Genomic DNA, 25,464 nt, shown 5'->3' on the forward strand with positions numbered 1-25,464 from the left:
GGTGGTCTGGCGAGGCGAAATTGGCGCCCTGAGAAGCTGAGGGCGGGCTCTGTGCTGGGCTCCCGGGCCTCGAGCCCCCTGGAAAGGCGCCGGCTGTTGGGAGGCGGGACCCCGGGGGCAGCCAGCACCGGGCGCTGAGGTGATGCTCCGATGCCGGCCCCGCCTGGAGGGCCCTCGGTTTGGAGTCTTAAATCGGAGGAGCTGGAGGAGGTGGGCATGGGGCGCTGGGGAGAGGGCAGGGGGTCGTCCCTGGTGAATAAAACTCGGGCCAGAGCCGGAGAACCCCATCGTGGTGATCAAATTGTTTGGGCCGTTTTTCTTTTCCCTCCCACGATGCTGGAGAGGGAGGCTTCCCCGGGGTGTGCATTGGCCATTTATGAGCCCCGGTTTCCACAACCAAGGCCCTAGGAGCGCTGCTTACTTCGCCTTTGCCACTCTGGGGCATAAACTTGAGGATAATAAAGTAATCGATTGCTCCTGGAGCTGCTAGATGGTTCCCACCCTTTGATTCTATTCTGGTTACGATCCAAGCTCCCTACCCCCAGTTTAGGCAAATGGCAGCCATCTCGAGATTGATTTGACGGGGAGAGGTCTAGGGACAGGGAAATGAGGAAGCCGTTGTCCCCTTTTCTATATTTTTCAGTTTCATTTGAAACCTACGGGGAACCAAGCACTGTCGCTGCCCTCCAGGAATTCATACTCTACTGCTAAAAATCGTCATCATCATTATCCTCTTAATAAGAAAAGCAGTCCCCATTATTTGTTGCTTTCTGCGTCTTCTGCACTGTGTTAATTGCCCTACATGCATTAGCTCATTGAATTCTTACAACATTCCTTTGAGACGGATACCGTGATCATCCCTCTTTTACAGAAGACGAAACAGGTGTGGGGATGGTAACTGGCTTGCCAAGAACTTGCAGCTAGTATGCACCTGAATAAGAAATCTTCCCCTTTACCGCTTTTACAAGAAGTTTGCGTCTTTGGCAGAACTGATGGGCAAAGAAACACTAGGTTCTGCAAAAAAAAAGCAGGATCTGTTCTGTGTTACTTTTACCACTCCTTTCAGTGACATGTCTGGCAGAGCACGGGTAAGGAGCAGATAGGACCATGAGTCTACGGGGTTTGCAAAGAGGCTCATTTGCACAAGGGTCAGTGGTTCTCTGTGGTATAAATGGAGAAGACAGGGCATGTCTGAACCTGCTGTAGCCGACAAATTATTACTGGAAGTGGACCAGTGATGCCTGATGGCAAGATATAGAGCAGTAGATTTGTGGCTGGGGTAGCCTTGTAGTCAGGGCTCCCTTAAAATAAAACCTTGCTGACAGTGGTAATTGTAGTGTGAAAGGCATAGTGTCCTCTTGCTTAATCATGGGATACAGACTGCTCACTTCTTAAATGGTTACCTTTGCAGTTTAAGAGGTACCAGTTTCTCTGGGACTAGAGCCATGGTGAAATTTCCATTCTCTAAATTCCACTCTTCCTTGCTAGCTTCGGTGTATAGTCCGCCTTCTTTTTTTCTTCTGGTTTACATTATTGTTTGAGCTTATTATTATTCTTATTCATTTATTCAATACTTTTATCAAGTGCCTGCTGTGTGCTGATACTGTTCTGTGTAATGGGGATTCAGTGAACAAGACTGAAAAGGTACCTGTACTTATGGCGCTTACATTTTGGTGGAGGAAGACAGACAAAAATCAAGGAAATAAACACGATAATTTCAGATAGTGGTAAGTGCTATGAAAATTGGGAAACAGCAGGGTAATGTGATAGTGATAGAGAAAGAGTTAATTTAGATGGGGTCATCAGGGATGCCTTCTCTGAGGAGGGGATATCCAAGCTGAGACTGAAGAATAAGAAGGATCCAGTCATGCTCTAAGGATCATCTAGTAATTTGTATAATCTCCATATTAGCACTCATATTTGAATGAGTAATGCGTTGTCATATGCTGTGTTGTGCTGTAATAATAATATAGTACTATACATCTGCAAGATGTAGGACATATATGTACTATTTAAGGGATGTGAATAACTTTCTGAAACAATGAGGCATAGCTCTATGATGTTGAAAGAAAAATAAAACTATGGCCATAAAAGTATTATATTTCCTTAATAATTTCCCTCACTTCTAAAATTGAATTTCATGCTTTGCTTGAGTATCCATAGAAGATATATTACTTTATTTGTATAATCTATTTACATTCTGTGTATTGCTGAATGCATGGCATGATTAAAAAAATAAAATATTTGAGCAGAAATGGGGTTAAGAAATAATGTGAGTTGAAACCTAGACCTAAAAAAAGGCTATGCCTTAAGGTGTTTTATTGTTTTTACTTTTGCTTTTTTAAAATAAATAAAAGCTCGTAAAATAGTCTCACTCACACTGTAGAGAACCATTTGTTTGTCATTAGATTCCTACTTTGCATAGATTGAACACAAATAATCACAATTGATTGAATAGTAGGAAGAAGTTTTGTTATTGATTAAACTATTTAGAAAAAATAGCATTATATCTTATTTTTTAATAACCTGATTATAATTTTGACTATTTTTTTTTTCCCATTTCTCATTGCACTATAATTTGTCCCTGATACTTTGGTGTACTGAATTTTTAAGTACTTTGAGGCCTACCGAGGACATATCCTATTTCATCTTTGCATATCCCACATCATGAATTGAATTTCCCTGCCCTCTCTTTTTTTGTTAAGAAGCTAATTATTTTAAAATGAAGACACAAAGGAACATTATTGTATTCTATTTTCTGTTTCCATAGTTCATCCCTTGCTGGTTATGATTCTGATAATGTCTTTTTATTTTCCCTTGCTTATTTAAAGGAAACAGTGCCACACATAATGCTGTGCAAATAAGCAATCAATATTTACTGTTTGCTAAATGAATGAATATGATGCCTAATCCCTCCTGGTTACCTTGTATTTTCATAATCACAATTTCCCAGAAACTGTGAAATTACTGGGATTGTTTTAAGTAGTTTGGTGACGGTTCCAATTTTGAACAATAAAATATAATTAATATCAGAGCCAATCGATTTGCTCTTTTTTACCTCTGACTGAGTTGGCTGGTGCTCATGCAGTCCAAGTATAGTGTTAAGATAGGCAAATTGAGGCAGGAGGATTGCTTGAGTCTCGGAGTTTGAGAGTATAGCGCACTGTGACTGAACCTGTGAATAGTCACTGGAATCCAGTTTGGGCAACATAGTGAGACCCTGTCTCTTTAAAAAAAAAAAAAAAAAAAAGGATATGAGAGTAACCTCTGAACTTCAAAATAGAAAATTTTTAAAAGTAAATATTCTTTGATTTAAGTAGGCTTTTTTACTTCAGTGTTTGTACCTTTGTATGATATAGTTTTTCTTGTGTAGATAAGTCCTGTTAAAGAAAATATAATATCCTGTTTTACAATGTGAAGTTAGTAAAGGTTTACAGAACTTTGTTTCCTTTAAGAAGGTTTTACTGAATTCTTAGCTAAATTAATCCCATTTAAAGATTGATTTACATGCAATAATATTCAGAAATATTTAATATATAAAGTAAATCTTAATTGGACAGGTTCTTGAGGTGAATTACCATACCCAAGAATTAGCTCCTGATCAGTAAGACAATTCTGGGAGGACCAGTTATAGGAATTGTGAATTATAGGGACTCTCTCATGCTCTACAAAATCTGCCAAATAATTAAGATCTGTTTTTCCCAGTACATTAAAAATAACATTTTTCTCTCTTGTAGTGTGACTGTGGGAAGATGGAGGAGTATGAGAAGTTCTGTGAAAAAAGTCTTGCCAGAATACAAGAAGCATCACTATCCACAGAGAGCTTTCTCCCTGCTCAGTCTGAAAGTATCTCACTTATTCGCTTTCATGGAGTGGCTATCCTTTCTCCACTGGTAAACTTGCTTTGTTTTTAAATAGTTTTTTTCTGTAGTGAACAACTAAAACAGTTCGTGGAAAAACAAAAGAAAGGCTTATAAACATTTGAAGAGATGCCCTTATTCAGAATTAGAGAAATGCAAATGAATTAGCATTTTTTACTTACTATTATAGATTGGCCAAGACCTAATAGAACCTTGTGTTCCTTAGATTGTGGAGAAAATGCACTTTTAATGCACTTTTGCTAAGAGTATCAGTTTATTTTATTTCTAGATGAGCAGTTTGGTAGAATTTAAAAGCATACATAGCCTTTGGGTCAGCAGTTCCATTTTTGGGTATATCCTACAATTATATGTGAGCCCAAAGAAATAAGTACAAAGTTACATTAGCATTGTTTGAAATAGCAAAGGTTGACGAATCACCTAAATGTCCATCAGTAGTGGAGTAGTTTAACTATGGTCTATTTTATAAAATCTCATACATACCATTACAGTAAGGCAGATGTAAATGTTGAGGCATGGAAGGATTTCGATGATCTAGTGTAAAACACCGTGTGCAGCATGCTGTCAGGGGCAGTATAGAGTCATGATTAGAGGTCCAGACTCTGGGCCAGGCATAGTGGCTCACACCTATAGTCCCAATGCTTTGAGAGACCGGAAGGAAGAGGATTGCTTGAGACCAGGAATTCAAGACTAGCCTGGTCAACATAGTGAGACCTCATCTCTATAAAAACATTTTTAAAAATTAGCCTGGCGCAGTGACATGTGCCTGTAGTCCCAGCTCCTCAAAGGCTAAGGCGGAAGGATCCCTTGAACCTAGGAGTTGCAGGCTGCAGTGAGCCAGGATTGCATCATTGCGTGGACTACAGAGAAAGACCCTATCCCAGAAGAAGGAAAAAAACTCCAGCCTGGGCTAACAGAGCAAGACCCTATCCCAAAAGAAGGAAAAAAAAAGTCTAGGCTGTGGAGCTTTCTGGCCTGGGTCCAAATCATTGCTTTGCTACTTACTTGCTGTGTAAACTTGTGGTCCATTTTCTTATTTGTTAAATGGGGATAAAATAGTGCCTACCTCATAAGGCTATTTTGAAGATTAAATGAATTTGTAGATATAAAATGGTTAGAATACCACCTGGATCATAAGAGGTACCCAATATAAGTTAACCATTTGGGTTTTTCAAAGGATGGCTATTCCTTTTCTGGGGAGTGGTGAGAGAATATAGGATAATAGGGAAGACACTTCATCATACACCCTTTGATACTAATTGGATATTTTAAAAATGCATATGACTTTATTTTAAATCACAAACTAATATTAGAAAAAAGTGAGCTTTAAATTTATTTTTTGGTATAACAGGAGTTAAGAGATTAATTTTAATTAATTGAACTGAATTTTTAAAGACACCAGAGCTAACTGCCAACATTTTGTAATGAAACTTTCAAACATACAGCAAAGTTGAAAGGATAGTGCAGTGACCACCCATAGATTTATCATTAGATTAAATAATTTTTAACATTGTTGTCATCTTTGCTTTATTGTGTTTGTGATTTTTATATACACGTATGTGTGTGTGTACATATGACATTTTTAAAAATTGCCTAGCTATTTGAAAACCACGGAGACCTGACACTGCTCCCCTAAATATTTTGGCATACGTCTCTTAAAAATAAGGACATTCTCCTATGTAAAGCCCCAATACCATTATCACATCTTAAGAAAACTAATAATTTTTAATAATATCTAATAATTCTGTTCATATTTAAATTTTTCCATTTGTGCTCAAAATGCCTTTTATAACTTTATTCCCCCAATCTGGATCCAAAGTTCACAATTAGTATTTGCTTGTTATGTTTCTTTATTTTAATCCAGAACAGCTACTGTACGTCTTAAAAACAGTTTTTTTAATTGGTTGAGCATGGTGCCTCACGCCTATAATCCCAGCACTTTGGGAGGCTGACGTGGGTGGATTGCATTGCTTGATCCCCAGAGTTTGAGACCAGTCAGGGCAACGTGGTGAAATCTCATCCGTACAAAAAATACAAAAATCAGCTGGGTGTGGTGGCACGCACCAGGAGTCTCAGCTGCTCTAGAGGCTGAGGTGGGAGGATCACCTGAGCCCGGGAGGCTGAGGCTGCGGTGAACCCTGATCATGCCACTGCACTCCAACCTGGGTGACAGAGTAAGATACTGTCTTTAAAAAAAAAACAAAACTATGATACTGAATTTTTAAAGAGACCAGAGCTATTGTCTCGTAGAATTCCTTAGATCTTGGATTTGTCCCATTGTTTCCTAATAGTGTTATTTAACTTGTTTCTCTAGTCCCTGTAGTTCCTATGAACTGGAATGAAGTTTGATAAACAGGTTAAAGATTTTTGGAATTCTTTGAAGATAGGGCTGGGCGGGGTGGCTCATGCCTGTAATCCCAGCACTTTGGGAGGCTGAGACCAGCGTGGCCAACATGACGAAACCCCGTCTCTACTAAAAATACAAAAATTAGCTGGGCGTGGTGGTGGATGCCTGTAATCCCAGCTCTGTGGGAGGCTGAGGCAGGAGGATCCCTTGAACCCAGGAGGCGAAGGTTGCAGTGAGCCAAGATCCACTGAACCCAGTAGGCAAAGGTAGTGAGCCGAGATCGAGCCACTGCACAACAGCCTGGGCAACAGAGTGAGACCCTGTCTCAAAAAAAAAAAAAAAAATGTAATCCCAGCACTTTGGGAGCCCGAGATGGGTGTATCACTTGAGGTCAGGAGTTCGAGACCAGCCTGGCCAACATGGCGAAACCCCTTGTCTACTAAAAATATAAAAATTAGCTAGGCATGATGGTGGGTGCCTGTAATCCCAGCTGTGCGTTAGGCTGGGTCAAGGAGAATTGCTTGAACCCAGGAGGGATCGGGATCGCACCACTGTACTCCAACCTGAGACTCCATCTCAAAAAAAAAAGGAATTCTTTGGAGATGATGCCCTGCACTTCATACTAAATTAAATCAGAAGTTACATAATGTTTAGTTGCCCTCTATTAGTGATGTTTAGTTTGAACACTTGCTTACAGTAGTGACTGCCAGATGGCTCTTTAAAGTACACATTTTCTCCTTTTGATTAGCAAGTAAATTGTATAATCATTCTTTGGTACCATGCAATTAGGAAAAAGTTTTAAAACAACATATTTATCAGCTATTTGATAACACATTGCTTGATTTAATGTGGACCAAAATGTCTGAGGCTTGTTGTGTAGGGTCTATGACTCCGTCTGTTATTTATTTATAAGCAAAATCTGATGTTTATGGACCTAATCCACACTTTTATGTTGTATTTGATAGGTGAATATTGCAACTTTTGAAATAATTTTTTAATGATATATTTTCTATTTGTTTAAGCCTACGATAAGTCTTGACTGTTAACAGTGATTTAATTTCCCAGGACTTAATAATTAAGATTGAAATCCATTATAAAGAGATACAATGCTTAGAAGCCTTCCATTTTTTAGGTACATTATATTTTTATCGGAAGGTAGAGTGAGGTGAAAGAAAAGATGTATTCTGCTTTTGTAGGCAAATAATATATTATCTGTTTATTTTATCATTAAACCTTTGGACATTTTTTGAGGCAGCAAAGAGTTAAATTGTGCACTGGTTAGAAAATTAAAAGTTGTAGAATCCAGTTGACCCAGTGAAATAAGATACTAAACATGGGCTGGGCGCGGTGGCTCGCGCCTGTAATCCCAACACTTTGGGAGGCTGAGGTGGACAGATCACAAAGTCAGGAGTTGGAGACCAGCCTGACCAACATGGTGAAACCCCATCTCTACTAAAAATACAAAAATTAGCTGGGCGTGGTGGCACGTGCCTGTAAGCCCATCTACTCCGGAGGCTGAGGCAGGAGAATTGCTTGAACCCAGGAGGCGGAGGTTGCAGTGAGCCGAGATCGCACCACTGCACCCCAGCCTAGGTGACAGAGCAAGACTCCATCTCAAAAAAAAAAAAAAAAAAAAGGATACTGAATGTGAAGTAATATTCAAGTCAATATTCAAGTGAAGTAATAAAAAACTCAGCAGTGGCCAAAAGGGCCTTAATTTTATTTCTGTCATTTTAGAACATTTGATTAGTGAACAAACTTTTTTCTTTTTAACTTTTTAACTGAAAATAATTTACACATAGCAAAATGCACAAATCTTAAGTGTTAAAGTTCCATGAGTTTTGATATATGGCATACACATGTATAACTCACACCCACACAGGATTTTCTTCACCATGGAAAGATCTCTAATGCCCCATCCCACTCAGTACCAGACCATTGTTCTGATTTCTTTCACTATACATTAGTTTTGCCTGTTGCACATGTTTTTAATCTTTCTGATTCAGAACTTCCCGATTTTATGATATTTTTATCGTGGGAAATAATTACATTTTTATGATGTTTTACAGCTTAACATTGAGAAAAGAAAGGAAATGCAACAAGAAAAGCAGAAAGCACTTGATGTAGAAGCAAGAAAGCAGGTTAACAGGAAGAAAGCTTTACTGACTCGTGTCCAGGAGATTCTTGACAATGTTCAGGTGTGTGATTTTAGCTGTTTCAGTTATAATAAAGAAATCATAAGATAAGCGTTGATGATAATTTTTCTGAAATATATTTGCACTTAACTAATTACTAATGTACTTTACTTTTACGTTTGAGAAGCTTCATAATTTGTGATTTTCCATTTCAGTTACTCCAAAGAGAATGTACTTGCTTGTTAGTGATGCCCAGTACTTGAATCAGAGGATATTTACACAATAGAACCATACACTGAATATAATTGCTTATTGTTTGCATCTTATGACTCTAAAAACATTGAATTCTCAGTGACAAAATGACAGAATTGGGTATTATTGTTTACCCCAAACTAATTAGACTGTTGACTAAATGACCTTATTCTCATTCTTTGCTTAAGTAAATAACTGCCTCCAATTTTTTTTTGGTGAAAACTCTTAGATACACAAAATGCAGTTTAGATAACATTGAATTGTTTAGATGCATCCTATGTCTAAAAACTATTTAAACAACACATCTACACCTTGTGCAGTTATTTTTAGATTTGTATAAACAATTTGTTCTGACATGTGGATCATTTTGTACTAAAAAGAAAAACGAATGAATTAGATTGAACGAATAATTTCTACAACATATAGCAGTGTTCTGCTGGTAACATCTTTTTGTTTTTTCATAATCTTAGGAGTTTGTGGTTTGTCTGTTTAATTTGTATCAGATGACACATGTATAATGAACCTTAAGGGTTCATTTCTCTGTTAGTAGTGTAAACTGAAGAAAATGACTGAGGCAAGTCTCAATCGATTTAGAGGTTTGTTTTGCCAAGGTTGAGGATGTGCCAAGGAAAAAGAGACAAAAGTTACAGTAGAATCTGTGGCTTATGCTTTTCCAGAAGAGGTTTTGAGGACTTCAGTGTATAAAGGGGAGAGAACAGCAGGAGGGGAAAGAGGAAAGAAAAAAAAAGGAGGGTAGGTAATGAGATAAGCGATCACATTTTTGTGAGGCTTTGATTAGCACTCACTGAATCCACAAGTCGCATGAGAAAGGTGGGGGTAGAGGAACAGTCAGTTATGCATTCATCTCAAGCTCAATAAATCTGCATTTTACATAGGATAAAGTAAGCAGAGTAGAGGAAGAAGTCAAATATACATTTGTCTCCAAAGGGATGATTTCTAGTCATCTTTGGTCTTTGTCCGTATCTTGTCAGAGTGAAATTCAGCAGAACTCTGGGTTGGTGTAAAGATTTTGGGGCCTACGAGGAATTTCCTTGTGAGCAATTTGCAAGAGAGTCTACCTGGGTAGATAGGTGGCCTTCTATTTTGCAGCTATCTGTTTAGGAATAAAAGGAAGGCAGTTTTTGTGTGACTCAGTTCCTAAGCTTTACTTTTTCCTTTGACGTGTGATTTTCCATTTCAGTTACTCGAAATCCCTATGTAATGAGTCTTCAGAATCTGATGAAAAAGTCAAAGGAATATATAGAAAGAGAACAATCTAGACGCAGGCTGAGAGGTAGTATGAAGAGAATTGTTAATGAGAGTCATAGTGACTCTCATGTGACATAGTTGAGTTTGGGGTCCTGAGATTTTATTTCCCTTTCACAGTAGTATATAGTGTGTGGGTAGTAGATTTCATTTTGCAGATTATAATTACTGTCCATATTAAGTTTAAAAAATGTATTGAGTAGCACTAATTTAACAATAAGAGGTGTGTTTTTTACTTACTACGTATTTCCTGTGATTGAAATGAAAATGGCATATCATTCTTGGTCCATTGAGGGAAGATAAAATATACTACTAATAAAATTGTTAAAAGAGCATGTATAATGTTGAACTGTAATGAATTAATTATTCAGATAGGAAAATTTTATATAATACAATTAGATTTCTGCTTCACCTGTAAAACCTAAGGTTCTATGATAGATTTTTTTCTTGTTGTTATTTAACTTGTCTAACTAAAGGCTCATTTTAGTGACGTATAAACAACATAGCTTCCGAATATCACAAATGTGAAATATTTTACGTAAGGAAATCATCTGTTTTACTTAAACCTGTGAACATGTTCATGGATTTCATAAATATGCATCCTTTTTGTTTTATTTTGGTCCTGAGGCTGTGACTAAGTATGTCTTGTACTGTTGATTGCATAGTACCTGGAAACCTTTTTGCATCTTTTTTGTTTTATTTTGGTTCTGAGGTTGTGACTAAGTGTCTTATTGTACTGTGTATTGCATAGTACCTGGAAACCGTTACCTGTCTTGGGATTTGTAAGGTAAAATAGGAGAGCCATGTGGTCTAGAAAAAAACAAGCACATTCAAAACAACCAAAAAATATTGTAATATTCAGACTTTTTTTTTTTTTTTTTGAGATGGAGTCGCGCTCTGTCGCCCAGGCCGGAGTGCAGTGACGTGATCTCGGCTCACTGCAAGCTCCGCCTCCCAGATTCATGCCATTCTCTTGCTTCAGCCTCCTGAGTAGCTGGGACTACAGGTGCCCACCACCAAGCCCAGCTAATTTTTTGTATTTTTAGTAGAGATGGAGTTTCACTGTGTTAGCCAGGATGATCTTGATCTCCTGACCTCATGATCCGCCCGCCTCGGCCTCCCAAAGTGCTGGGATTACAGGCGTGAGCCACCATGCCCCGCCAATAGTCAGGCTTTTGATGTCTGTATTCATATGATAATACAATGATTTTTGCCAGTTTAATATACGGATGTATAATTACCTTTAGAAACTATCCTAGTTCTCTTTTTATTCTTTTGCAAAGTTGGATTATTTAGATACAAAATATCTGTTTTTACATTCATTCATTCATTCATTCATTTATTTTTGAGACAAAGTTTAGTTAAACTTTGGAGTAAGCATGTGGGTGCAGGAGTCTTATTACTGAATTATTTTTGCTTAATCAATGTCCTGGACAAGTTAGTCTTTGTTAGAGAGGGAATCGTTTACGTAAGACATTTCATTACTTGCTGTTTATTGCATATATTATTATCCTTGGATGATAGCTATCCTAGGAGGAACAGTTGGTAATGTTAATAACATATGACTAGAAGAAATTTAAGTGCTTCTATTCTAAGATTAAATTGCACATGGATATATGAATATATGTGTGTGTGTATACACATATATATGTTCATATTTGTATCAGATTAGATGTTTCTTTTTATAACTCTTTTATAACTCTTAATAACTTAGGCAGGATGACCAGTAGGCATCTTTTCAATAATAATTTGAGCCCCCTGTGATACAGGATACCATAGAAACCTGTCATCTTAGTTTTTCTTTATGTTTTGAAATGTCAGAATTCTGAATTTTCAATTTCAATTTTATTTTAGAAAACAGTGAAATCAGAGACTTTTTGTGCAATGAGGAAATATTAATTTTTAAATTTCCTGTTTCAGGTTAGAAAAGCACCTAATGCCAGTGATTTTGATCAGTGGGAGATGGAAACAGTTTACTCTAATTCAGAAGTCAGAAACTTGAATGTTCCTGCTACATTTCCAAATAGCTTTCCAAGCCATACGGAACACTCTACTGCAGCAAAGCTTGATAAGATAGCTGGGATTTTGCCATTGGATAATGAGGACCAATGTAAAACTAATGGAATAGACTTAGCTAGAGATTCAGAAGGATTTAATTCTCCGAAGCAATGTGATAGTTCCAATATTAGTCATGTAGAAAATGAAGCTTTTCCAAAGACCTCTTCAGCAACCCCACAAGAAACTCTTATTTCTGATGGTCTCTTCTCAGTAAATGAACAACAGGATCTACCACTTTTGGCAGAAGTCATCCCAGATCCCTATGTAATGAGTCTTCAGAATCTGATGAAAAAGTCAAAGGAATATATAGAAAGAGAACAATCTAGACGCAGTCTGAGAGGTAGTATGAACAGAATTGTTAATGAGAGTCATTTAGACAAAGAACATGATGCTGTTAAAGTGGCTGACTGTGTAAAAGAGAAAGCCCAGTTGACAGGCAAACACTGTGTCTCAGTTATTCCTGACAAACCAAGCCTTAATAAATCAAATGTTCTTCTCCAAGGTGCTTCCACTCAAGCAAGCAGCATGAGTATGCCAGTTTTAGCTAGCTTTTCGAAAGCGGACATACCTATACGAACTGGCCATCCCACTGTTCTAGAGTCTAATTCTGATTTTAAAGTTATTCCCACTTTTGTTACCGAAAATAATGTTATCAAAAGTCTTACAGGTTCATATGCCAAATTACCTAGTCCAGAGCCAAGTATGAGTCCTAAAATGCACCGAAGACGTTCCAGGACATCATCAGCATGTCATATACTTATAAATAACCCAATAAATGCCTGTGAATTAAGCCCTAAAGGAAAAGAACAGGCAGTGGACTTAATTGTTCAAGATACTGATGAAAACACAAATGTGCCCGAAATTATGCCAAAGTTACCAACTGATTTAGTGGGAGTTTGTTCAAGCAAGGTTTATGTGGGCAAAAATACATCTGAAGTCAAAGAAGATGTGGTTTTAGGTAAATCAAATCAGGTATGTCAATCTTCAGGAAATCATTTAGAAAATAAAGTTACTCATGGACTTGTTACTGTGGAAGGTCAGTTAACATCCGATGAGAGAGGCGCACACATAATGAACAGTACCTGTGCTGCGATGCCAAAGCTGCATGAACCATATGCCAGCAGTCAGTGCATAGCAAGTCCAAACTTTGGAACTGTGAGTGGACTCAAGCCAGCCAGTGTGTTAGAGAAAAACTGCAGTTTGCAAACGGAACTGAATAAGTCTTATGATGTAAAAAACCCTTCTCCTTTATTGATGCAAAACCAGAATACGAGGCAGCAGATGGACACACCTATGGTGTCCTGTGGAAATGAACAATTTTTGGATAACAGTTTTGAGAAAGTTAAACGGAGACTTGATTTAGATATTGATGGTTTGCAAAAAGAAAACTGCCCTTATGTCATAACAAGTGGAATAACTGAACAAGAAAGGCAACATTTGCCAGAAAAAAGATACCCTAAGGGATCTGTCTTCGTTAACAAGAATAAAATGTTAGGAACTAGTTCCAAAGGTAAGGAATCTTTGAAGCGTTTGATACCTTCTATGCAGATAATACCTTTATTTTAATACTCTTAATTGACATTTTTGGGAAAAAAGTGGTCTTTATTCATATGGGCACTTAATTTTATTTATCTTATTAGAAAGCATATAGTCAGCTACAGTTTATTGTCATTTGATAGGCTTTCTTAAAGATTTTCTTGAGACAAGGTCTGGCTCTATCACCCCAGTTTGGAGTGAAGTGGTATGACTTCAGCTCACTACAACCTCCGCCTCCTGGGCTCAAGCCATCCTCCCACCTCATCCTCCCAAGTAGCTGGGACTACAGGCTCATGCCACCATGCCCGGCTAATTTTTGTATTTTTTGTACTGTAGAGATGGAGTTTCCGGCATGTTGCCCAAGCTGGTCTCAAACTCATGAGCTCAAGTGAGCCTCCCGTCTCAGCCTCCCAAAGCTGTGGGATTACAGGCGTGAGCCACGACACCCAGCCAGGATTTTCTTTTTTGAGACAGTCTGGCACTGTTGCCCAGGCTGGAGTGCAGTGGTACAACCTTGGCTAACTGCAACCTCCACCTCCCGGTTCAGGCAATTCTCATGCCTCAGCCTCCTGAGTAGCTGGGATTACAGGCGTGAGCCATCATGCCTGGATGGATCTTCTTATTTAAATGATGAAGCTTTCATAGTCCACTTGGTATTATTGAGAATGTTAATAATTGGAGGAAACAGTTCTTTTTTTTTTTTGAGACAGTCTTGCTCTGTCGCCAGGCTGGAGTGCAGTGGCGGGTTCTCACCTCACTGCAACCTCTGCTTCCTGGGTTCAATTGATTTTCGTGCCTCAGCCTCCAGAGTAGCTGGGATTACAGGTGCTTACCACCTGGCCCAGCTAATTTTTATATTTTTAGTAGAGATGTGGTTTTGCCATGTTGGCCAGGCTGCTCTCAAGCTCCTGGCCTCAAGCGATCCACCTGCCTCAGCCTCCCAAAGTGCTGGAATTACAGGCGTGAGCCACTGCACCCAGCCCCAAACAGTCTTGCCTGAAACATCACTTACGGTTTTAATTCACTGTATTGCTATGAGGTCTTTCTTTTGGACTATAGTTTCTAATGTTTATTTCAGTTTGCTTTTTCATTTGTAGTATGAGCTTCGTGTAATTGGCCCTTCAGTAAACACTTTAACATCAAATTATTAGACAAAGTATCAGAAATAAGGCTCTGAGTAGGTGGTTCAAGAACGGTTCTTTAGGCCGGCACGGTTGCTTACGCCTGTAATCCCAGCACTTTGGGAGGCCGAGGTGGGTGGATCACTTGAGGTCAGGAGTTCGAGACCAAACTGACAAACATGGCGAAACCCCGTCTCTACTAAAAATACAAAAATTAGCTGGGCGTAGTGGTGCACATCTTTAATCCCAGCTACTTGGGAGGCTGAGGCAGGAGAATTGGATGAACCCAGGAGGCGGAGGTTGCAGTGAGCCGAGATTGCACCATTGCACTCCAGCCTGGGTGACAGAGCCAGATTCCGTCTCAAAAATAATAATAATAATAATAATAATAAAGGTTAATTAATAAAAATTATTATTTCAGTTTTTTTCTGTTGTATCCATTAACAGCAATTTATTAAAGCACGTTTTTCTCCTTCATTACCCCTTACTTTGTTGTCATGGTTGATAATTCTTTATTACTGATATAGAAGACATACAAATCAAGTAAGTTAAGCTCTTAGGGCTTATGGGAAATACAGGGTTGGGTCAGACTGCTTAAAACCTGTGCAACTTTTTTTTTTTTTTAATTTTTTTCTTTGAGACAGGGTCTTGCTCCGTCACCCAGGCTAGATTGCTGTGGTGCGATCTCAGTTCACTGCAGGCCTGGGTTCAAGCGATTTTCCTGCCTCAGCCTTCCAAGTAGCTGAGATTTACAGGCATGCGCCACCACGCCCAGCTGTTATATTTTTTGTGGAGACAGGGTTTCACCATGTTGGCCAGGCTGGTCTCGAACTCCTAGGCTCAGGTGATCAGCCCTCCTTGGCCTCCCAAAGTGCTGGGATTACAGGTTTGAACCACCAGCCCTGGCCCATCCTGTGCAACTTTATAAGAGCTCTAATAAAAACAACCACTGTTACCTGGGGAGCCAACTTGGATCCTCCAAGTAGATAGCATAGCAAGGCAAGAGGCTGCCTCAGTGAATATCAGAAGTACATAAGACCAACAGAGTGGAAATTTCTTTTTTTTTTTTTTTGAGATGGAGTTTCACTCTTGTTGCCCAGGCTGGAGTGCAATGGTGCGATCTCAGCTCACTGCAACCTCCGCCTCCCAGGTTCAAGCGATTCTCCTGCTTCAGCCTCCCAAGTAGCTGAGATTACAGGCATGCGCTTGTATTTTTTTAGTAGAGATTGGGTTTCACCATGTTGGTCATGCTGGTCTCGAACTCCTGACCTCAAGTGATCCACCTGCCTTGGCCTCCCAAAGTACTGGGATTACAGACGTGAGCCACCACACCTGGCCCATACTTGGTATTTGTACATTTCAACGTGTCTTACCACATTCTATTTAGGAAGCTTGTATTGTCATAATGTTTTCTCTTAGTTAGTAACTAAAATATCTGGAATTTTAATGTCCAGTCCTTTTTGAAACCTCAAGCTGAGAAAGCTTTATACCATCAAGGAAACACTTTCTTTGAAAATCAAAACAAGGCAAAACTACAAGCTACACTACCAGAGATCCTGGAGGACAAGTGTCAAAAAAACAAATGGTGGTAGGATGCAGTTGAGGACCACATCTGAAAGTTAAGTAGAGTCAGGAGAATCTTGTCTGAATATATAGTCCTGGGTCTGTCATTTCAGATCAGGATGGGATCTGTTGAATGAGTGGGTAAAGGTGATGCAATACAGGTCTTACTTTATTGAGTAGCATGAAATAAAAGGAGTGGAAAAGGTGATGCAATACAGGTCTTACTTTATTGAGTAGCATGAAATAAAAGGAGTGGAAAAGGTGATGCAATACAGGTCTTACTTTATTGAGTAGCATGAAATAAACGGAGTGTGGTTCGAAGTAGAGACCCAGCTATATCTTGATTGTATTATGTCAGATCCAGGAATACTCTCTTGTCAGAAGGATAATTTAAATTGATGGTATAAAATATCAGACATTAGACTTGTGAATTTTCTAAATTGAGGAAACATGTTTCTTTTCAGAAAGCGAGGAGTTACTAAAAAGCAAGATGTTAGCTTTTGAAGAAATGCGGAAGAGACTAGAAGAACAGCACGCCCAGCAATTATCACTACTCATAGCTGAGCAGGAAAGGGAACAAGAAAGACTGCAAAAGGTAAGGAATGTGGAGGGAGATACAACTGGTAAGTGAAATTTAGCCAAGGATACCTATGAATTTTGGTCATGTATAGAATACGTGTAATTTTTGCCTCCATATATCTTAAGGTAAGGGAGTCATTTTGATACGTGAATGGTATTTTTTGTCAAAATATGAAGTTTGATATTTAGATCCTTATCTAAAAGTAATTGCATAATTTATCGAGAATATTTTATTGAATCCTTGATTTAAAGCTTAATATTTTAAAAAGGTATTTTATAAATAGGTGCTAAAGTACACATTCTGCAGGAGTTATATCATAAAAATGACACTCATGCTGGGCGTGGTATCATGAGCCTGTAGTCCCAGCTATGCAGGAGGCTGAGGTGGGAGGATTGCTTGAGCCCAGAAATTCAAGGCTGCAGTGAGCTATGATTTCGCCTTTGTCTAGCCACTGCACTCCAGCCTGGGCAACAGAGGGAGACCCTGTCTCTATAAAAAGAAAAAAAAAAAAGACACTCGTTATAATATTATTATAATTAATAATTTAACTATACATTATCACATATTAAATTATGGCCTGGGCGTGGTGGCTCACGCCTGTAATCCCAGCACTTTGGGAGGCCGAGGTGGATGGATCACCTGAGGTCAGGAGTTTGAGACCAGCCTGGCCAACATATAGTGAAATCCCATCTCTACTAAAAAATACAAAATGGTGGCGTATGGACCTGTAGTCCCAGGTACTTGGGAAACTGAGGCAGGAGAATCACTTGAACCCGCGAGGTGGAGATTGCAGTGAACCGAGATCGTGCCACTGCACTCCAGCCTGGGGGACAGAGCGAGATTCTGTTTCTTGAAACAAGAAAGAGAGAGAGAGAGAGGAGAGAGAGAGAGAGAGAGAGAGAGAAAGGAAGGAAGGAAAGAAAAGAAAAGAGGGAGGGAGGGAAGGGAAGGGAAGGGAGAAGGAAGGAAGGATAATTTGAGGAAGAAAAACTTGAAATAAATAATAATTGCTGATAATTACATGTACTTTTGGCTAAGCCTAAAATGATATCATTTTGGGACATAATTAAAAGGTTTAGCATGTTATAATAAACTGTTCATGTATAGGAAATAGAAGAGCAGGAGAAAATGTTAAAAGAGAAGAAGGCAATGACAGCGGAAGCCTCTGAGTTGGACATTAACAATGCAGTGGAATTAGAATGGAGAAAAATAAGTGACTCTAGTTTGCTGGAAACAATGCTGTCTCAAGTGGACTCACTCCATACTTCAAATTCAAATAGTTCTGGTAAATATTTAAAAATCCTTTTACATTTGGGAAAGTGATCCTACAGTAAGATATTTATTTGGCACACTATAAGATTATATCTCCTGTTTTCAAATGATTCCATGTCCAACCCTCTTTGCCAGCTGCTTAGTAACCAGTGAAAAATGACATGATAGGAGATCAAAGACTTGTGAGCAGATGTTTGTAAACAAAGATTACCTTTGCCAGGAAAAGATCAGGAAATTTGGCTTAGAGCCCAGTCTGATCATTCATGCAGCAGGTGATATACTTCAAGTGAAAACAGTTTGCTCTCTCCTGAGTGATCTTGAATTACCTCTAATTCCCTAGTCCCTTTAAATAGCTTATCTTCATATCTCAATTATCCTGAGATGCTGTTTGTGTTGAAAAGATCCACCTGGTATGTAAGCTTTAAAGTCCATAAATATTTTAAGTCGGCAGGTAGGTCATTTTTGGAGGCAGTTGTTATTCTTAATGAGTGTCACAAGTGTTTATTGGGATGTTCTTCGTATTCTAATTATATGACATCAAGTATAATACTATATGTATGTTTCTCTAGGTTTCACAAATTCTGCCCTGCAATATAGCTTTGTTTCTGCAAACGAAGCACCATTCTACCTCTGGGGATCATCAACTAGTGGCTTGACCAAACTCTCAGTAGCAAGGCCTTTTGGAAGAGCCAAAACTAGATGGTCTCAAGTGGGTAAACTTAATGATACATGTCCATCTATCTATTTATCTTTTCTTAAGAGCTATATTATCTTAGACTGTATAAATGAACACCAATAAACATTGTGTCTGTCTTCTTTCTCCTAGGTTTTTAGTCTGGAAATACAAGCAAAATTTAACAAAATAACTGCAGTGGCAAAAGGATTTCTTACTCGTAGACTTATGCAGACAGATAAGCTGAAGCAACTTCGACAAACTGTAAAAGTAAGATTCCTGTAAATCGTTTGTATTTTACTTCTGTCTTAGTTTCTATCAGTCTTGTGACAGCTGAGCTAACAGATTAGTTCAGAACTTAAACGCTTTTTAGTCACTGTAATCTAGGCAGTTTTAGAAGTCTGATTGTTTGTTGCGGGAAGTCAGGGACCCCGAATGGAGGGACCAGCTGGAGCCGCAGCAAAGGAATATAAATTGTGAAGATTTCATTTTAATATGGACATATATCAGTTCCCAAATAACACTTTTATAATTTCTTACTCCTGTCTTTACTTCAATTGCTGAACATAAATTGTGAAGATTTCATTTTAATATGGACATTTATCAGTTCCCAAAATTAATACTTTTATAATTTCTTATGCCTGTCTTTAATCTCTTAATCCTGTTATCTTCATAAGCTGAGGATGTAGGTCACCTCAGGACCACTATTGTGTTAACTCTACAAAATGATTGCAAAACATGTGTGTTTGAACAATATGAAATCAGTGCAACTTGAAAAAGAACAGAATAACAGCGATTTTCAGGGAACAAGGGAAGACAACCATAACTGACTGCCTGTGAGGTCGGGCAAAATAGAGCCATATTTTTCGTCTTGCAGAGAGCCTATAAACGGACGTGCAAGTAGGGAAGATATCGCTAAATTCTTTTCCTAGCAAGGAATATTAATAATTAATACCCTGGGGAAGGAATGCATTCCTGGGGGGAGGTATATAAACGGCCACTCTGGGAGTATCTGTCTTATGCGGTTGAGATAAGGACTAAAATATGCCCTGGTCTCCTGCAGTACCCTCAGGCTTACTAGGATTGGGAAACTCCACCCTGGTAAATTTGTGGTCGGACCAGTTCTCTGCTCTCGAACCCTGTTTCCTTTTGTTTAAGATGTTTATCAAGACAATACGTGCACAGCTGAACATAGACCCTTATCAGTAGTTCTGATTTTGCCTTTGTCCTGTTTCCTCAGAAGCATGTGATCTTTGTTCTCCTTTTTGCCCTTTGAAGCATGTGATCTTTGTGACCTACTCCCTGTTCTTGCACCCCCTCCCCTTTTGAAATCCTTAATAAAACTTGCTGGCTTTAAGGCTCAGGTGGGCATCATGGTCCTACCGATATGTGATGTCCCCCTCGGAGGCCCAGCAGTAAAATTCCTCTCTTTGTACTCTTTCTCTTTATTTCTCATCCAGCTGACACTTATGAAAAATAGAAAGAACCTACGTTGAAATATTGGGGGCTGGTTCCCCCAATAATTGTTAATCTTTCTCAGATAATATTATGAATAACATGTAAATGAAGCAGTTTGTGTGTTTTTGACTTGCTTGAAAGTGAGTGGTTTGACTTCTGATAAGTAATAGTTTTATTTATGTTCTTAGTACAGTCAGTCCTCTATCTCTGGGTTCCACATCTGTGGATTCAACCAACCATGGATCAAAAATAATTCAGAAAAAACAAATGATGGTTGTGTCTGTACTGAACATGTACAAATTTTTTTTCCTTGTCATTATTTCCTAAACAATATAACAACTATTTACATAGCATGTACATTTATTAGGTATTTTAACTAATCTAGAGATGATTTAAAGTATATGAGAGATGTGCTTAGGTTATATGCAGATAACTATTTTATATAAGGGACTCCAGCATCCTTGGATTTTGGTATCTGAGGGATTCATGGAACCAGTCCCCCACAGATACTGACGAAAGACTGTAATTTTGGATTGACTGAGAAAAAGAAAAAAGCAAACTCCAGTGATCACAAATCTTTCTAGAAAAATGTTTTTGAAGGAGCATTTCTTTTTTCAGGATACTATGGAATTCATAAGAAGTTTTCAGTCAGAAGCACCATTAAAGAGAGGCATTGTTTCAGCTCAAGATGCTTCACTTCAGGAAAGAGTGTTAGCTCAGGTAAATACATGGATCCTGAAGGCTTTTAAGACATGGACATATTATATTTCTCCTTTTTTATTTAATCACTGAAAATAGGTTTCAATGAAAACTATTTTAATCTTTTTCTATAAATAAGTGTACATGGTATATAGTATTCCTGAACTCTAACCTCATCTTTTAAATGTATACAATATTTTCTTCTCTCGTGCCTAGTTGCGAGCTGCCTTGTACGGTATTCATGACATATTCTTTGTAATGGATGCAGCTGAAAGAATGTCTATTCTACATCATGATCGAGAAGTTCGCAAAGAGAAAATGCTCAGGCAAATGGTATGTTATATGATTTCTAATGAATAGAGTTCTTCTGGGTTTAGGGTAATTGATATTAAATGTCAGTTTTGGTTGACTTCAGCACCCTTCTTCTGATAATTCTTAAGCACAAGTAATTCCTGGAATTACTAGCAGCATTTAAATCTGTAGACAGATTTAAAAGAATTACATCATTTAAGAATTACATATTGTTTTCTTATTGGATTTTAGAGTTGAAGCTTTGAATGTTTTGCTTAGATGGCTTATACAATCTATCAGCTGCTCCTGATTGAATTTCCTTGAATTCAATTATAATGTGGGTTTTGCTTTTTTTGAAATCTGAGTTAGAAAACAGGCTCCAAGTTAATTTGAAGTATATCAGAGTATGTGATTTGAATCAGTTATCTTAGTGTGATTGGCAAAGGAAAAGCAAGCAAAATTTACATAATTCTAATTATTTGATTCTTAGAATTAGACTGCTTCAAAAATACAAAACAAGATGATTTAACTAAATTAAAAATGTTAGTAGAGAGAAGCTTTTCCAGGCAATGTGGGATTATAATATATTATAATATAGTGGTATTAATTGGTTCCAGTACAGTTTGACGTTACTTTTGTATATTAAAGGATAAAATGAAAAGTCCACGAGTGGCTCTTTCAGCTGCAACACAGAAGTCTCTTGATAGGAAGAAATACATGAAGTAAGTTTTTTGTATCATGTCATGTTAGTTATCAAACCAATTAATTTTAGTCATCTGTTGGTCTATTTGCATATTTAAATTTAGAAATAAAGAGTTAATTTTTCTGCAGTTGAGCTGATAGAAATCCCCTTTATATAAAGAAATTTATTAAAATCAGGTGCTAAAATCTCATTTCATCTTAGATGAATTTATTTACTAAATTTGACAACATTCAACTCATATAACTGATAGCTGGTCAATCTTAAAAACAGTTAATCTTTATATTCAGTGCCTAAATATATTCCTTTTCTGATGTCCTAAAGGTTTCTTGGGAATAAAGACTTAATGGGAAAAATATCTTAATAACTTTTTAAAAAAATTCTTCTTTCTTGAATGCAGTCTTTAATATGCTTAGTACAGGTCTTCCAGTAGTACACCAGCTTCTTAATGATGATTTGTTTCTGTCATCCTGTATTACATTTGTAAGCATGTTTTCTTCCCTTCTCTAAATACATTATGTCCTTATTTTTATATTGTGTTAGAGCTGCTGAAATGGGAATGCCAAATAAGAAATTTCTGGTTAAACAAAATCCTTCTGAAACAAGGTGAGAAAAATCACTTAGTCTTAATGAGAGGCTTTTTGTTTTTTATAGAAAAAAAAAATTGGCTGGGCACGGTGGCTCACGCCTGTAATCCCAGAACTTTGGGAGGCCAAGACGGATGGATCACCTGAGGTCGGGAGTTTGAGACCAGCCTGACCAACATGGAAAACCCCATCTCTACTAAAAATACAAAATTAGCTGGGTGTGGTGGCACATGCCTGTAATCCCAGCTACTCAAGAGGCTGAGGCAGGAGAATCGCTTGAACCCGGGAGGCAGAGGTTGCAGTGAGCCAAGATTGCTCCATTGCACTCCAGCCTGGGCAACAAGAGTGAAACTCTATCTCAAAAAAAAAAAAAAAAAAAAGTTAAAAAATTAAAATTTAAATCCCAAACTTCATTTTTGTTGACTTTGTTCTACTTGACATCAGTAGAGCACTTCTTGCTGAATTGGGTCGGGGGTCGTCCTCAGGCTCAAGATTCATACCAATACCTGGCCATATACCTGGTCACATGTCAGACCAGATGTGCCTGGACATTTTGTAGGACATGCTATCTGTGGTAGAAATTTTGAGTGTGATATGTCTTGAGTTCAGTTAGACAGTCCAGAGGATCTTTGATACTTATTTAAAAACCTTAGAAAGCTAATTTAAGCTGGGCTGGGAGCAGTGGCTCATGCTTGTTATCCTAGCAGTCTGGGAGGGTGAGGTGGGTGGATCACGAGGTCAGGAGTTCAAGACCAGCCTGGCCAAGATGGTGAAACCCTGTCTCTATTAAAAATACAAAAATAAAAGATACAAAAAGCCGGGTATGATGGCGCGTGCCTGCTCAGCTACTCAGGAGGCTGAGGCAGGAGAATTGTTTGAACCTGGGAGGCGGAGGTTGCAGTGAGCCGAGACTGCACCACTGTACTCCATCCTGGGCGACAGAGCAAGGGTCTGTCTCAAAAAAAAGCTAACTTAAGCTGGGCACAGTGGCATGCTCCTATGGTCCCAAGTACTCGGGAGGCTGAGGCAGGAGGATAGCTTAAGCCCAGAAATTCAAACCAGTATGGGTAACATAGTAAGACCCATCTCAAAAAAATAAATAAATAAAAAATAAAGCTAAAAAGCGAACTTTAATATTTCTGACCTGTTTTTTACTCCTGTAAAATGAGAGTGATACTTTCTTCTCTCACTGGTTTGAAGGGAAAAGTTAGCTTTTGTAAAGCATATGTATAAGAAAATTATCTAAAAGCACAAGGGTTAGTCTATATGTTGGACATTTCTTTGCTGATAAAAACCTAAGGTTTGGACTCTTAGTGAGCAAAATACAAGTATCATATTAATATGCTTTAGTCGATTTGCTCTGATTTGTGGTAATATATAGGCCATATTATTGCATAGTTGACCTTTACCTTACAGTCATCATCTTTCATCCGTTGAAAGAAAATGGGAAAAAATGGAATTTAACCTATTAAATTAATTTTTCATTTAATTTGTCAACAGAGTCCTTCAGCCAAACCAAGGACAGAATGCACCTGTTCATAGGCTACTTAGTAGACAAGGGTAAGAATGCCACACACGGGTATTGAAAACTACGGAAACCAAGATTAGATTTGAGAGGGAAAAATAAATCTAGTGTTCTTTATGTAAAGGATAATGGTTTTTCAATGGGATTTTTTTTCTTTATAGCATTGGGAAAGATATTTTAAAGTTTTGTCTTCAAATGTAACCCTCTTGGTGTACTGTTGTGTATTCTAATTACTGTCTTATGTTGGGATGTTTTTACTTTTCATTTCATACCATTTTACTCATAAAGTATTTTAAATATCCATATAGTAAATTCAGCATCACCGAAGTGATTCTCCAACAGAGTATGACTCATGCTTATAGTCTCCTGCTGAAGCCAGAGTTTAGCTTTCCTTACTGTGCACATGCATGAGACTTCAGTTCTTTTCAAGCTTATTTGTGCTTTGGACAGTTGATGCAATGTGATTGCTTTCTTTGAATTTTGAACATTTAGACCTTAATGCCAGTGACTTATTAATTTTTTTATATTCAATTAGAACCCCTAAGACATCAGTGAAGGGGGTTGTGCAAAATAGACAGAAGCCTTCACAGAGCAGAGTGCCTAACAGAGTGCCTGTTTCAGGTTTGTAGAAAATAAATTCCTGAAGCCCATTCAATAGAAGGAAGTGCACAAGCTGCCCCATAACTCAGGCCATAGAAGTGGAATAGATTGTCTTTCCTTGCCACCATAATTTTGGCATATTCACAGTCATCTTATTAGTGTTCTTTGGTCTTAGCATTGTATGGCAGTCAGGAAGTCTTAGTAAAAGTTGATTCCAGTCTTCATTTCTATAATATTTCTATGGAAAGCACCTTGTATTTTTCATTCTGAAAAAATTGTAGAATTTGCCATGCTTAATTCAGAAAACCTTTTTATTTAATGAATAAAAGATAATGATCATCTCTGGTGCTAAGTCTGTGCATTGTCTGTTCAGCTTGGGGAAGTGTATCTGCACGTAAGGGGATAAAACTTTCTCCCTCAGACTATAAGATCACATGTGAATATGCCAGTGGGAGGAGGGCTTCATATTTTGCTCAGTCCAAAGCTTGAGCTAAATCTCTCCTTATGTTCATTATTTGAGGATTAAGAGCTAAACTAAAAACTGTATTTTAAAATTCTGTTTATGGTGGCAAGAAGACAAACTCATTCTTGAGCAAATTCAAAGCTCTTAACCAAATGCTTTAATATTTTTTAGGTATCTTTGTTAAGACACTTTGATTAAGCTCACTTAAAAATTATGTGATCCATTTAAAAATACTTTCCAAATGTTGTGCTTTAACTATACTGCTTTCTAGACATTTACAACAAACCTAAATTAATCACCAGGCATTGAAGATTAAACCTTTAATCAATTTTAATCTTTCCATTAATATACAATTAGGCAAATTTTAGAGCTTTATTACTAAGTGATTTCCTTCAAATTAGGAGGGAACAAGCTATTGATCGTAACTTTGAAATGATGGCTGACCTTTTGTATGTATGTA

General features: G+C 38.0%; 1 protein-coding gene across 12 annotated transcripts in view; it reads left to right on the forward strand.

Moving 5' to 3' along the window:
• Positions 1–25,464, forward strand: part of CCP110 (centriolar coiled-coil protein 110) — a 29,733-nt gene that overhangs the window by 361 nt on the left and 3,908 nt on the right. The window contains exons 2-16 of one of the 12 annotated variants that reach the window (XM_016929568.4): positions 644–1,088; positions 1,585–1,727; positions 3,738–3,893; positions 8,295–8,423; positions 11,799–13,446; positions 16,621–16,751; positions 17,844–18,021; positions 18,578–18,717; positions 18,835–18,951; positions 20,758–20,859; positions 21,055–21,171; positions 21,778–21,851; positions 22,373–22,435; positions 23,917–23,976; positions 24,477–24,562. In XM_016929568.4, coding sequence (XP_016785057.2) covers positions 3,753–3,893; positions 8,295–8,423; positions 11,799–13,446; positions 16,621–16,751; positions 17,844–18,021; positions 18,578–18,717; positions 18,835–18,951; positions 20,758–20,859; positions 21,055–21,171; positions 21,778–21,851; positions 22,373–22,435; positions 23,917–23,976; positions 24,477–24,562 — 2,986 coding nt within the window. In that variant the 5' untranslated portion in view covers positions 644–1,088; positions 1,585–1,727; positions 3,738–3,752. The remainder of the gene's footprint in view (positions 1–643; positions 1,089–1,584; positions 1,728–3,737; positions 3,894–8,294; positions 8,424–11,798; positions 13,447–16,620; positions 16,752–17,843; positions 18,022–18,577; positions 18,718–18,834; positions 18,952–20,757; positions 20,860–21,054; positions 21,172–21,777; positions 21,852–22,372; positions 22,436–23,916; positions 23,977–24,476; positions 24,563–25,464) is intronic. The other 11 variants (XM_016929567.4, XM_016929571.4, XM_003314992.7 and 8 more) reach the window with 11 other exon arrangements.

The sequence above is a fragment of the Pan troglodytes genome, chromosome 18 (genome assembly GCF_028858775.2).
Source record: "Pan troglodytes isolate AG18354 chromosome 18, NHGRI_mPanTro3-v2.0_pri, whole genome shotgun sequence".
NCBI classification, from domain to species: Eukaryota; Metazoa; Chordata; class Mammalia; order Primates; family Hominidae; genus Pan; species Pan troglodytes.